This window comes from Mandrillus leucophaeus, unplaced genomic scaffold, assembly GCF_000951045.1.
Source record: "Mandrillus leucophaeus isolate KB7577 unplaced genomic scaffold, Mleu.le_1.0 Scaffold178, whole genome shotgun sequence".
Taxonomy (NCBI): Eukaryota; Metazoa; Chordata; class Mammalia; order Primates; family Cercopithecidae; genus Mandrillus; species Mandrillus leucophaeus.
This window is the reverse complement of record NW_012101787.1, coordinates 787,725-801,279: the sequence shown is the minus strand read 5'-3', so window position 1 is coordinate 801,279 and position 13,555 is coordinate 787,725. Positions and strand designations below refer to the sequence as shown.

Below are 13,555 nucleotides of genomic sequence, written 5' to 3'. Positions count from 1 at the left end.
AAGGATAAACAGATCAATGGAACAGAACTGAGAGTACAGAAATAAACCAAGTGTCTATGGCCAAATGATTTTCAACAAGGGGGCCAAACCATTCAATGAGGTAGAGTCTTTTCCACAAAATGCGCTGGGACAACTAGATAGCCACACAGAAAAAAATGAAGTTGGACCCTTGACATCATATACGAAAAGTAACTCAAAATGAATCAGAAACTTAAATGTACGAGCTAAAACTATAAAACAGGAGGAAACATAAGAGTAAATACTTCTAAGGCCTCAGATGTGGCAATAGATTCTTAGATATGACACCAAAAGCACGAGTAACAACAACAAAATTTGGAGTTCATCAAAAGTAAAATCTTTTGTGATTAAAAATACATTATCAAGCCCGGTGCAGTGGTGTACGCCCTGTAGTCCTAGCTACTAAGGAGGCTGAGGTGAGAGGATCACTTGAGCCCAGGAGTTTGAGGCAGCAATGAGCTATGACTGTACCTGTGAGCAGCCACTGCACTCCAGCCTGGGCAATCCAATGAGAACTTGCCTCTTGAAAAAAAGGCTATTATCAAGAAAATGAAAAAACAACTACAGAATGGGAGATGTGAGAAAATATTTGCAAATCACACATTTGGTATGCGACTGCTACCTAAATTATATAAAGAATTCTTACAACTCAGCAATAAGGCAAAACAACTTAAAAATGTGCCAAGAATTTGAATAAACATGTCTCCAAGGAAAATAGATAAATAGCAAATGAACATAAGAAAAGATGCTCAACATTATTAACATGAGGCAAATGCAAATTAAAACCACAATCAGACACTTCCTACTCACTAGAATAACCATAAGCAAAAAGCCAGATAATAAAAAGTATTGACAAGGATGTGAAAAATTGGAACCCTAATGCACTGCTGGTGGGAGTGTAAAACGGTACAGCTACCTTGGAAAACACTCTGGCAGTTCCTCAAACGGTTAGATATACATTTACCCCATGACCCAGCAATTCCACTCCTAGGTATCTACTCTACGGAAATAAAAACATGTCCACAGACATCGCCAGGATGGTCTTGATCTCTTGACCTCGTGATCTACCCACCTTGGCCTCCCAAAGCGCTGGGATTACAGGCGTGAGCCACCGAGCCTGGCTCAATTGCATTTTTATATGCAGTCATACGCTGAATAACATTTTAGTCAATAGTGGACCACATACACAAATGTGGTCCCATAAGATTATAATACTGTATTTTTGCTGTACCTTTTCTATGTTTAGATACACAAATACTTAGCACTGTGTTATAATTGCCTACAGTATTCAGGACAGTCACACGCTGTACAGGTTTGTTAGCCTAAGAGCAATGGGCTACACCATACCCTGGGTGTGTAGGAGGATAGACCATCTAGGTTTGTGTAAGTACACTCTATGATGTTCCCACAACAATAAAATTGTGTAACAAAAAACAAACAAAAACACATCCACAGACGTTTACAGCAGAAATATTCATACTAGCCAAAAAAGGTGGCAACAATCAAAATGCTCCAAAAGTGGCATATGGATAAACAATACAATATTATTCCAACATGAAAAGGAATGCAGTACTGGTACATGCTACAACATGGCTGAACACTGAAAACATTTAGTTAAGTGCAAGAAAGCAGTCACAAAAGATCACGTAAATATGATTCCACTAAAATAAAAGGTCCAGAATCGGAAAATCTATAGAGATAGGCAGTAGATTAATGGTTACTTGGTGCCGGGAACCACAGACGACAGTGGGGTGATAGCTAAAGGGTACAGAAAACTACAAAACTCTAAAGAATGTTATCAAAAACAGTCTAAATAAATGAAGACACAGTCCTTGTCCATGAATTACAAGACTATAGTGTTAAGATGTCAATTGTTTCCAATTTGATCTGTAGATTCAACTCAATTCCAATCAAAATCCCAACAAACTATTTTGTAGATATGGACGAAGTGAGATTTAAACCTTACATGGAAAAGTAAAAGAACAGCCAACACAACACTGAAGTACAACCAAGTAGGAAGACACACATTAGTTACTTTCAACACTTACTATAAAGCTACATTAATCCAGACAGCATGGTATTAACAAAAGAATGACAAAGAGATCAATGGAACAGAATAAAAAGTTCACAGACATACCCATAAAATACAGTCACTTGATCTTTGACAAAGGAATGAAGTCAATTCCATGGAGAAAGAAAAGTCTTTTTCAACAAACAGTGGTGAAACAATTAGATGGACATATGCAAAGAAAATGAACCTAAAGACCTTACACCTTTCACAAAAAATTAACTAAAAACGGATCACAGGCCTATATTTAAGGTGAAAAACTATAAAAATTCTAGAAGTGAAACAGAAAAATCTAGGTGACTTTTGGTTTGGCAATGAGTTTTTACATACAACAGTAAAAATATGATCCATGAGAGAAATAACTGTTTAGTTTTGTACTTTATTAAAATTGAAAACTTTTGCTCTATAAAATCCTGTATGGTGCTGTAATTGTGGATACCCAATATTGTGCATCTGTCAAAACCCATTTAAGTTTACCACACAAAGAATGAGCCTCGACGTACGCAAATTTTGTTTTTAATGTAGGCATCTGAGGTGGGTCGGGAATTCCAGGACCGAATGCAGACTATGACAAAACAACCTAACTTTATTAAAAATGTATGAAACTGGGCCAGGCTCAGCAGCTCAAGCCTGTAATCCCAGCACTTTGAGGCTGAGGCGGGCTGATCACTTGAGCCTAGGAGTTCGACACCAGCCTGGCCAACATGGCAAAACTCCATCTCTACTAAAAATACAAAAAATTAGCTGGGCATGGTGGTGCGCGCCTGTAATCCCAGCTACTGGGGAACCTAAGGCAGGAGAATCGCTTGAACCTGGGAAGCAGAGACCACAGTGAGTCAAGATTGCACCACTGCACTCCAGCCTGGGTGACAGCAAGAATCAGTCTCAAAAAAAAAAAGAAAGAAACTAGTTGGACTCAGTGGTTCATGCCTGTAATCCCAGCACTTTGGGAGACAGAGGCAGGCGGATCACTTGAGATCAGGAATTTGAGACCTGCCTGGCCAACATGATGAAACCTCATCGCTACTAAAAATACAAAAAAAATAAGCTGGGAATGGTGGTGGGTGCCTAGTCCCAGCTACTCGGGAGGCTGAGGCAGGAGGATCACCTGAGCCCGGGAGGTGGAAGGTTGCAGTGAGGCGAGATCACATCACTGTACTTGGGTGACAAAGCAAAAACCTGGTCTCAAAAAAAAAAAAAACAAAAGTTTGAAACTACCTCCATAAACCAGGATGAGGGAAAAAGTGCTATCTCAAAAGCTTTGAAAATGTGTAGAATCTGTAAAACTAAAGTTACTATATTCTAGTACTATAAACACTTTATTCTAGTTGATAAAGTCATATTCCACAGAAGTACAAGTTAACAATTCTGATGCTCCAGTATGTGTATACCAGAGGCTCTAGAGAAGAATTCCTTCTTTGCTTCTTCCAGCTTCTGGTGGCTGCTGGCATTCCTTGGCTCGCGGCCACATCATTCCTATCTTGAAGGCCAGCATCCTCAAATCTCTGTTTCTTCTTCACATAGCCTTCTCTGTGTGCAGTGCCCTCTACCTCTCTCTTATAAAGACATTAGTGATTACATGGAGGGTTTAGGATAATCTTGTCAAGATCCTTAACTTAATCACGACTGTAAAAATCCCTTTCCCAATTATGGTAACATCACAGGTTCCAGGGATTAAGACCTATTATCTTTGGTAAGTATTATTCAGCCTACCACAATAGCTAAAACAATTTTGAAAAAGAAGAGTAAGTGAGAGGAATCAGTTTATCTGATTTCGTGACTTATTATATAACTATGGTAAATAAAACTGCATGGTATTAAAGAGACATATATGAATGAAACAAAATAGAAGACCCAGAAACAGACCCACACAAAGGAGCCCAAATTATCTTTAACGAAGGTAGAAGACAATTTATTGGAGGAAAGGCAGCCTTTTCAACAAGTGGTACTATAATAATTAGAAATCCATAGGCCAAAAAAAATCTTAAGGCTCACACCTTATATAAAAATTAAACTCATGGCCAGGCACAGGCACAGTGACTCAAGCCTATAATCCCAACACATTGGGAGGCTGAGGCAAGAGTATCACTTGAGGCCAGGGGTTCAAGACTAGCCTGGACAACACAGTGAAACTCTCTCTCTACCAAAAAATTATAAACTAGCTGGGCATGGTGGCACATGCCTGTAGTCCCAACTACTCATGAAGCTGAGAAGATCACTTGAGCTCAGGGGTTCAAGGTTGTAATGAGCTACGATTGTGCCACTGCACTCCAGCCTAGGTGACAGAGTAAGACCCCATCTCAAAAAAAAAAAAAAAAAATTAAACTCAAAATGGATCACAAATTCAAACATAAAATGCGAAACTATAAACTTTAAAAAAAAAAAAATAAGAAAGCATTCAGGATCTAAGGCTTCTGTGATGGTTAACCGTATGTGTCAAATGGGCTGGGCCACAGTACCCAGATATTTCCATTATTCTGAAAGTTTCTGTGACAGTGATTTTTTTTTTTTTTGGATGAAATTAACACTTTTAAATGTGGACTGAGAGTAAAGCAGATTGCTCCCCAGAATGTAGGTGGGTCTCATCCAATCAAATGAAGGCCTGAATAGAACAACAGACTGACCTACCTCAAGCAAGAAGAAATTCTGCCACCAGACAGCCTATCGATTTGAAGTGCATCAGCTCTTCCCTGAGTCTCTAACCTGCCCGTCCACCCTGCAAATTCTGGACTTCATGCATCACTTAACAATGAGGATATTTTCTGAGAAATATAACAGTCAATTTCATCTTTGGGCAAACATCACAGAGTGTTCTTACACAAAATGAGATGGTACAGCCTACTATTCACCTAAGTTAGATGGTACAGCCTATTGCTCCTAGGCTACAAACTTGTATAACATATTATTGTACCGAATAATGTAGGCAACTGGAACAAAATGGTATTTGTGTATCTAAACATAGAAATGAACAGTAAGAATACAGTATTATTACCTTCTGGTACTGTCATCACAGATGCAGTCCATCATTGACTGAAATGTCATTATGTGGTACATGACTGTATACACACACACATATACCCTTATCAGTTCTATTTCTCTGGAGAAGCCTAATATAGCTAGAGTTCTTATACTTGATATAAAAGCATGATCTATAAAAGGAAAAACTGATGAACTGGACTTCAACAAAGTTAAAACTAGTTCTTAGACTTAACACAAAACCATGATTCCACACAAGGAAAAACCAATAACCAAGACTTCATCAAAGTTAAAAACTTGTGCTCTGCAAAGACACTGTTAAAAGGATGAAAAGACAAGCTACATGCTGGGAGAAAATATCTGCAAACCATATATTTGGCAAATGGCCAGTATCTAAACTATGTACAAAAAAAAAAAGCTATCAAAATTCAACAGTAAAAAAAAATCCAATTAGAAAATGGGCAAAAGACATGCAGAAACATTTCAATGAAGAGGATTTACCAATGGCAAATAAACACATGAAAACATATTCAATGTCAGTAGCCATTAGAGAAATGTACATCAAAATCAAAATGAGGCATCATTACTCACCTATCAGAATGGCTAAAATAAAAAAATAGTGACAACACCAAATGCTGGTGAGCACACAGAGGAACCGGATACTCATACATTGCTGGTGGGAATTTAAAATGATACAGTCACTCTGTAAAAACACTTGGATTATTTCCTAAAAACTAACCATGCAACTACTTTATGAACAGCAATTATACTTGTGGGCATTTACCCCAAAGAAATGAAAAGTTATATACACATAAAAACCTGTACCGAAATGTTTATAGCAGTTTTGTTTGCAACAGCCAAAAACTGGAAACAACCTAGACATTCTTTTATGGATAAATGGTTAAATAAACTATGCTACATCCATAGCATAGAACACTACTCAGCAACAAAAAGAACAAACTACTGATAATACACAGCAGCCTGGACCAATCTACAGAGTTATGCTGAAAGAAAGGCCAATCTCCAAAGGTATGGATTCCATTTATATAAAATTCTTCAAATGACAAAATTATAGCAATGGAAAACAGATGAGTGGTGATCAGGGTGAAGGAGAGTTAAGGTGGGAGGGAATTGGTTATGGTTATAAAAGGGCAACATACGGGATTCCTGTGGTGATGGAAATGCTCAGCATATTAACTGTACCAACATGAAACCCCTGATTGTGACATTACAGTATAGTTTTGCCAGATGTTACCATTAAAAGTAACCGGATAGAGGGTACAAGAGACCTGTCCAAATTATTATTATTTTGAGACAGGGTCTCACTCTGTTGCCCAAGCTGGAGTGCAACAGTGCAATCTCAGGTCACTGCAACCTCTGCCTCCTGGGCTCCAATGATCCTCCCACCTAAGCCTCCCAAGTAGCCAGGACTACAGGCACATGCCACCACACCCAATTAATTTTTGTATTTTTTGTGGAGACGGTTTCGCCATGTTTCCCAATTTAGTTTCAAACTCCTGGGCCCAGGTGATCCTCCCACCTCGGCCTCTCAAAAGTGCTGGGATTACAAGCATGTGCCACCATGCCCGGCCTCCAAATTATTTCTTACAACTGCTTATGAATCTACAATTATCTCAAAATGAAAAGTTTAATTAAAGAAGACTGATCAGTAGTGATATAAGTCAGAAAAATGAAAACCTCCTAAGAAAGACATAGGAGCTGAGGGTGTGGATACTGACAGGGAAGGGGCTCGAGACTGGTTACAGAGTGTATACATAAGTAAAAATTCATCAAGTCATACACTTAAATTAGTAATATTTACACCCTTGCTGTGCCTGAATAAAAAATTATTTAAATTTGGCATCTGATTATTAATCTTGTTGGCTGTGATAATTGTATTAATTATGTATAAAATTTTGTGGGGTTTTTTGGTTTTTGTTTTTTAGAGATGAGGTCTCACTATATCACTCAGGCTGGTCCCAAACTCCTGGCCTCAAGTGATCCTCCCACCTCAGCCTCCTGAATAGCTGGAACTACAGGCACACACTAAAATTCTTTTAACCACCTTGTAAATGTATCAACAATGAAACCATGAGTATCTTTAGCAGAAACAGTTTGGGTGGTGTGGTGGAGCCAGAAACCACACTGGAAAGGTTACCAAGTGAGTGGGAAATCAGGAAGTGCAGAAAAGCAAATACATATCAGTCTTTCCGGGGGTCGCCAATAAAGGTAAAGGAAGATAAAAGATGCTCTGAGGGGAAGGTGGAGTTGAAGAAGAGCTTTACTAAGATGAGAAAAACATGAGCAAATGTAAATGCTGAAAACAGTTGACAAACAACAAGTTTAAAACCATATGAGCACAATACTATAATCTTTGGCATAAGGTGTGTGAAATGTGGGAAGAGTGAATATGAAGAGAATGCTCTTTGACTGCACAGGAAACACTTATATTGTACTGGGGGAAAAGAGGACTACTGATACAAGTGTATTTATAGATCTGATGGTGGAAATAATAACAGAAGTAACAACAATAATAATAGCAGCTATATTTTATGGCATACTTATAGTCAGTCTCCAAGGAGGCTCCTCAATGATTCTCAAATCCTGATATGCACACCCCTGTACAGTCTCCTCCCACACAGAACAGGGCTGAACTGCACAATCAATAGGATATGACAGTGAGCAATTTCAAAGATGAGGACTAAAGGACAGTGCAGTGTCTACCACGTTCTCTCTGCTCCATCTGAAGAAAACTAGAAACAACACACAAGCAGTTATGAAGAGGCCCAACCAGTCCCACATGAGTGAGCCATCTTCAGAAGCAGCCCCTCCAGCCCCAACCTCAGGAGACACCCCTAGCCTTCAGAATCACCCAATTAAGCTGCTTCTGATTTAGTGACTCACAGGAACCAAGTGGTAATGTTTACTATGTTAAGCCACTTGAATTGGGGGTAGTTTATTAAACATCAATAGATACATAATGCATGTATTATGTGCCTCAAGAACACTGTGACTCCCATTTTTAAATGAAGAAACTAAAACACAGAGAGGTTCAGTAATTTTCCCCAATTATCACACAGCTGGCAAGTGATATAGAACCAGATTCCAATCTAAAGCCAGTACTATGAACCACGTGCTCCCCAAAGCTGAAGTAGTTTCCATCCCATGGCTTTCTTATTTGCTGTAAAGTGGAAGGCAAGGTTATCTTCTCATGAAAGCAGGGGAAAGTAAGTGAATCAGAGAAGTAACGAAAATGGAGAAGGTCTGAAACAGCTGCCATGGAGAGTTAGGAAGAGGGCTGACTGGAGAAATCTAATAGGATTTCCAAACAGTGTTAAGGCCCCAAGAGAGATTAGGAGCCATGGAACTCCAGGGCAGTGAACTTAAGATGACTGTAATGAAAAAAACATAGGATTGCATGTGTACATAAATATAAAATGTAATTTGAAGTGTGAAATTGTGGTAATGGCTGGATGGAATCCTGTGTCTTTCCTAAGGCCCATTAGTTTCCTGAGGAGCTATATATAGAAAAATTCCAGGAAAGACTACATATTCTATGTCAGAGTATCACATAAAGACTGAACAAAAACTTACTAAGACACACGATGATAAACTGACAGAGCTACGTCATGTAGCTTCCTTGATCTCCAACACTAGAAGTTTTTCTAGAGTCTTCCCTTTTTCCTATTTCCACTCCAAAATGTCACAAGAAAAATTACAACCTACAGAAAGAATGTACTTCCATAACAATCAGACCACACCTAAGGGCACACCTCACAATTATTCACAGACTTGATGAATAATCTTACAACAGAGCTTCAGGCCAAAAACTCAATAATTTTTAAATTTACTTAAAGTTACACTTTCCAAAATATATTCAAGTTTCAATTTCATGTACGTACTTTTAAAATGTCTTCACTCGAGAAACAAAATGACATAGATCTAATCTCAAAAGAAAGGTTTAGGCCGGGCGCGGTGGCTCAAGCCTGTAATCCCAGCACTTTGGGAGGCCGAGACGGGCGGATCACGAGGTCGGGAGATCGAGACCATCCTGGCTAACACGGTGAAACCCCGTCTCTACTAAAAAAATACAAAAAACTAGCCGGGCGAGGTGGCGGGCGCCTGTAGTCCCAGCTACTCGGGAGGCTGAGGCAGTAGAATGGCGTGAACCCGGGAGGCGGAGCTTGCAGTGAGCTGAGATCCGGCCACTGCACTCCAGCCTGGGCGACAGAGCCAGACTCCGTCTCAACAAAAAAAAAAAAAAAAAGAAAGAAAGGTTTAAAAAGAAAAACAAAAAGCCAGGTACAGTGGCACACACCTGTAATCCCAGCTCTCTGGGAGTCCACGAAAGAAGGATCACTTGAGCCAGGAAGTGACCAGGTTGGGCAACATAGTGTGACCCTGTCTCTAAAAAAAAAAATTTTTTTTAATTAGCTGGGTGTGGCAGCACACACCTGTAGTGCCAGCTACTGGGGAAGCTGAGGTGAGAAGATCGCTTGAGCCCAGGAGGTCGAGGCTGCAGTGACCCATGACTGTTCCACTGCATTACAGCCTGGGCGACAGAGCAAGACCTTGTCTTTAAAAAAAAAAAAAAAACGAACCAGGAACACAGAAAAATTTTTCCAGGCTAATATTCAGTGAAATCAACTGTGGATACTTAAGACACTTAAGACAAAAGTTAGCAGTTAATATTCCAATGACATCTTTCCTCAGATAACCAACTATTACCTGAAGACTTCTTGGAAACAAGTCAAAATGGGTACAGGTAGAAAACAGTAAAAATTTTTTCTATTAGAAGAAATATCATCACTGAGTAAATTAAGTAAATTCCCTCTGCCTTATACATAATCAATAGAGAAAAGGGAAAAAGAAGTTTCCACACTTAAAGTAGATCTAGTCCTGTTATGGTATAAGAATAATTATGAAAACCAAAAAGTGACCCTTTATGAACTCCACAAGTTATTTCACATATTTTCTAGATCTTTAAATCAGGATAGAACCCATGTACTCTGAAAATACAAAGCAAAACAAGTCTTAACTCTTATAAATACTTCAATTAAAAGAAAAACTATAATATTTTCACTAGGGTGGTACAAGTGTTTCCTCATTCTATTTTTAATCTTACCCTTATCTGTTCAGTGGAGCTGCTGCTAAGTTCATCACCAGATTCAGAATCTTGATGTATTCTTTCAGAGCCTTCTCCTGCGGAATCACAAGATTGTTCCTGGGAGAAGCTAGTTTTCTCTACATCCAAGAACTCTGGACCGGGAAAATGACCAAATAAGCGTGTCCTATTCTGGCTGGAAACTTTAGGAGAATGTGAGTCATTGTTAAACTTTCCGTTATTATGGGTCAGGTCCAGGCTTAGGTTGACAGTATGACCTGGATTATAACTGGGTCCAAAATTCTGATTGGCATCACGAGTAAGACCTGTTCCTTGAACAGACGACGACGGCTTTCCGAAACTTGAAAGCTCAGGCAATTTGTTCACATTTTCTGTTGATCTCTGAAGATGCAAACTCTGCATTATTTTCGTGGAGTTATTTGGTAGACCAGCTACCTGCTTAACAGGTGGCATTAGAGCTTTGCGCGTGACCTCTTTCACATACTGGGCTGGCACATAAAACGCTTTGGAGTTTTCATCCGGCTTGACTTGCCACCAGTCATCATTGGTCTTTTTCACCAAGATGTACCGCTCCCCTTGTTTTATCACAATCTTTCTATCCTTTGCTTCATATTCATAATCATATTCCACCTCAATATACACTTGTCCTGGAATAATCTTCCCACTTCTGTCAGCCATTTTCATTCAATAATATTCACCTCTCAAAAAGGATGTTATACCACATTATGGCTTTATGACTTGTTGGATGAATATAGCTGTTTTATTTAAACGGAGGAAGAGAATGAAGAAAAAAGTTAATGCAATCTGGATTTGGTATTTACTCACAAGCATCATACAGTATAGGCCATTTAAAGAACATTACTTCAAATCTCAAACCCCGAAAAGCAAACATGTGACTAATATCATATGCACTGCCACATTAAAAACACTTTCATTCTAACTGTAATCTACATTTTTCAGTCACTTATGACCAAAACAAAAGCCAATAACTGGAACAGTAAATATACACTAATTAGGTAGACACAAGAGTTGAGAAAAACTTTCCTTCCTTTCATGACTCCCTCAAACCTCCTTCACCTTCTTAGAAAAGTTCACTAATAACAACTAATATGCATTTACTTTCATTTCTATACCAATTCCAAAATATTTTAGTACCTCCTAGAACACAGCATTATGGGTTTAAATGATCACTGCATCCTCATATCACTACAGCATGAGCCAGTTCCCACCTGTTGGGGATGAATTGTGTTCCCCCAAAAGATAGTTCAAGTCCTAACCCCAGGATCTGTGACTTTATTTGTAAAGAGGGTCTTTGCAGATGTAACCAAGTTAAGACAAGGTCATACTTGATTAGGGTGGGCCCCCAAATCCAATGACTGGTGCCTTTATAAGGAGAGGGAGATTAAGGGCACAGTGGTTTACACCTGTAATCCCAACACTTTGGGAGGCTGAGGCAGGTGGACGGCTTGAGCCCAGGAGTTTGAGACCAGCCTGGCCAACATGGCGAAACCCTGCCTCTACATGAATTACAAAAATTAGCTGGGTGTGATGTCATGCACCTATAGTCCCAGCTACTTGGGAAGCCGAGGTGGAAGGATCTCCTGGGCCCAGGAGTTTGAGGTTGTGGTGGGCCAAGATCCCGCCACTGCACTCCAACCTGGGTGACAGAGTGAGACTTTGTCTCAAAATAAAGAAGAAAAAAGGGAGAAGGAGATTTACAGAGAGGAAAGCTACAGAGGGAGAAGACCATCTGAAGAGAAAGGCAGAAACTGGAGTGGAGTGAAGCAGCTAAAAGCCAAGGAACACCAAGGACTGCTGGCAACCAGCAGCAGCCAGGCAGGGGTGAGGAAAGCAGGATTCTCCCCCCGAGCCTTCCGAGGGAGCATGGCCCTGCCAAAACTGATTTTGGACTTCTAGCCTCCAGACCAGTGAGAGAATAAAAATATATGTCTGCTGTTTAAGCACCCCAGTTTGTAGTATTTGTTACAGCAGCCCTAGGAAACTAATACATTCAACCCAATGATCAAGGATCCTAAGGCAAACTGAGATTTACCAAAAATGTGTAAACCCAAGGTTCCATAACAATCTACTAATTTTCTATAGCGAACAAGTACTGAGCATATTATTGTACACTACCGGTGTAGTAACCATCATTCTCCTAAGGATAACAATCTTCTCTATGACGAAAAGCCTATAAGGCCAGGTGGTCAGTCAGTCACTGATACAATTGTAGTAACTGAAATTTACTTTCTAGACAAACTACTTGACTAATAAATTTAATACAATACAGTTTTAAAAACTAAAAAATTACCTTAGAACAAGAAGATGTACACCAGTATCAATTTAAATCTGTAAAAAAAAAAAAAAAAAAAAAAAAGTTCATTAACTCAAACCAAGATCGCTGAAGTAAGACTAAGAATATAATGCTGCTTACATTTTTAAAAGCAAAACTTTTTTTATAACAGCCATAAGGAACCAGGAAAGTTTTATACATCAAGATTGTGGTCAGCACCACCCTCCAAACACATGCAAACACAACCACCAACAGCCACTGAGGCTGGCTTTACCACTGCCCTCTCCCACTGTACTTCCATACTGTCTCAATTTCATTTTTTCCCTTATTTTTCATTCTGACAAGCATCTTTCTAAACTTCTGATCATATAAGAAACAACTCTTCTACTATAAAACTGTTAAGATGAAAGAACTGTTTTTCAAGTGTATGTATTGAATGGGTAAAGAGAACAAAAACATATGGTAAAAGTTATTAGGTGTCCTAACACATTTGTCCCCTGATTACTTTCTAATTATTTTATTTTTTTATCTTAATTAATTTATTTTTTGAGACAAGAGTCTCTGTTACACAGGCTGGAGTGCAATGGCACGATCTTGGCTCACTGCAGGCTCCGCCTCCCGGGTTCGAGCAATTCTTCTGCCTCAACCTCCCAAGTAGCTGGGATTACAGGTATGAGCCACCATGCCTAGCTAATTTTTGCATTTTTATGAGAGATGGGGTTTCACCATGTTGGCCAGGCTGGTCTCAAACTCCTGACCTCAGGTGATCGGCCTGCCTCAGCCTCCCAAAGTGCTGGGATTATAGGCATGAGCCACCGCACCCGGCTATTTATTTTTGAGACACAGTCTCACCCTGTCACAGAGGCTGGAGTGCAGCCGTACAATCGTGGGTCACTGCAAGCTCCACCTCCTGGGCTCAAGTAATTTTCCCACCTCAGCCTCCTGAGTAGCGGAACTGCAGTTGCACACCACCACACCCTACTAATTTTTGTATTTTTTTAAAGATGAGGTTCCACCATGTTGCCCAGGTTGGTCTTAAACTCCTGGGCTCATGTGATCCACCCATCTCTGCCTC

The 13,555-nt window shown here is 39.6% G+C and overlaps 1 protein-coding gene across 5 annotated transcripts in view; it reads right to left on the bottom strand.

The window, feature by feature from the left end:
• The window catches only part of ARHGAP12 (Rho GTPase activating protein 12), a 99,657-nt gene extending 87,116 nt beyond the window's left edge, over positions 1-12,541 (bottom strand). For all 5 annotated transcript variants that reach the window (XM_011977303.1, XM_011977304.1, XM_011977305.1 and 2 more), the window contains exons 1-2: positions 12,499-12,541; positions 10,188-10,942 (exon numbers count right to left, since the gene is read on the bottom strand). In XM_011977303.1, the coding sequence (XP_011832693.1) occupies positions 10,188-10,871 (684 nt within the window). In that variant the 5' untranslated portion in view covers positions 10,872-10,942; positions 12,499-12,541. The remainder of the gene's footprint in view (positions 1-10,187; positions 10,943-12,498) is intronic.
• Positions 12,542-13,555: the final 1,014 nt, after the last annotated feature.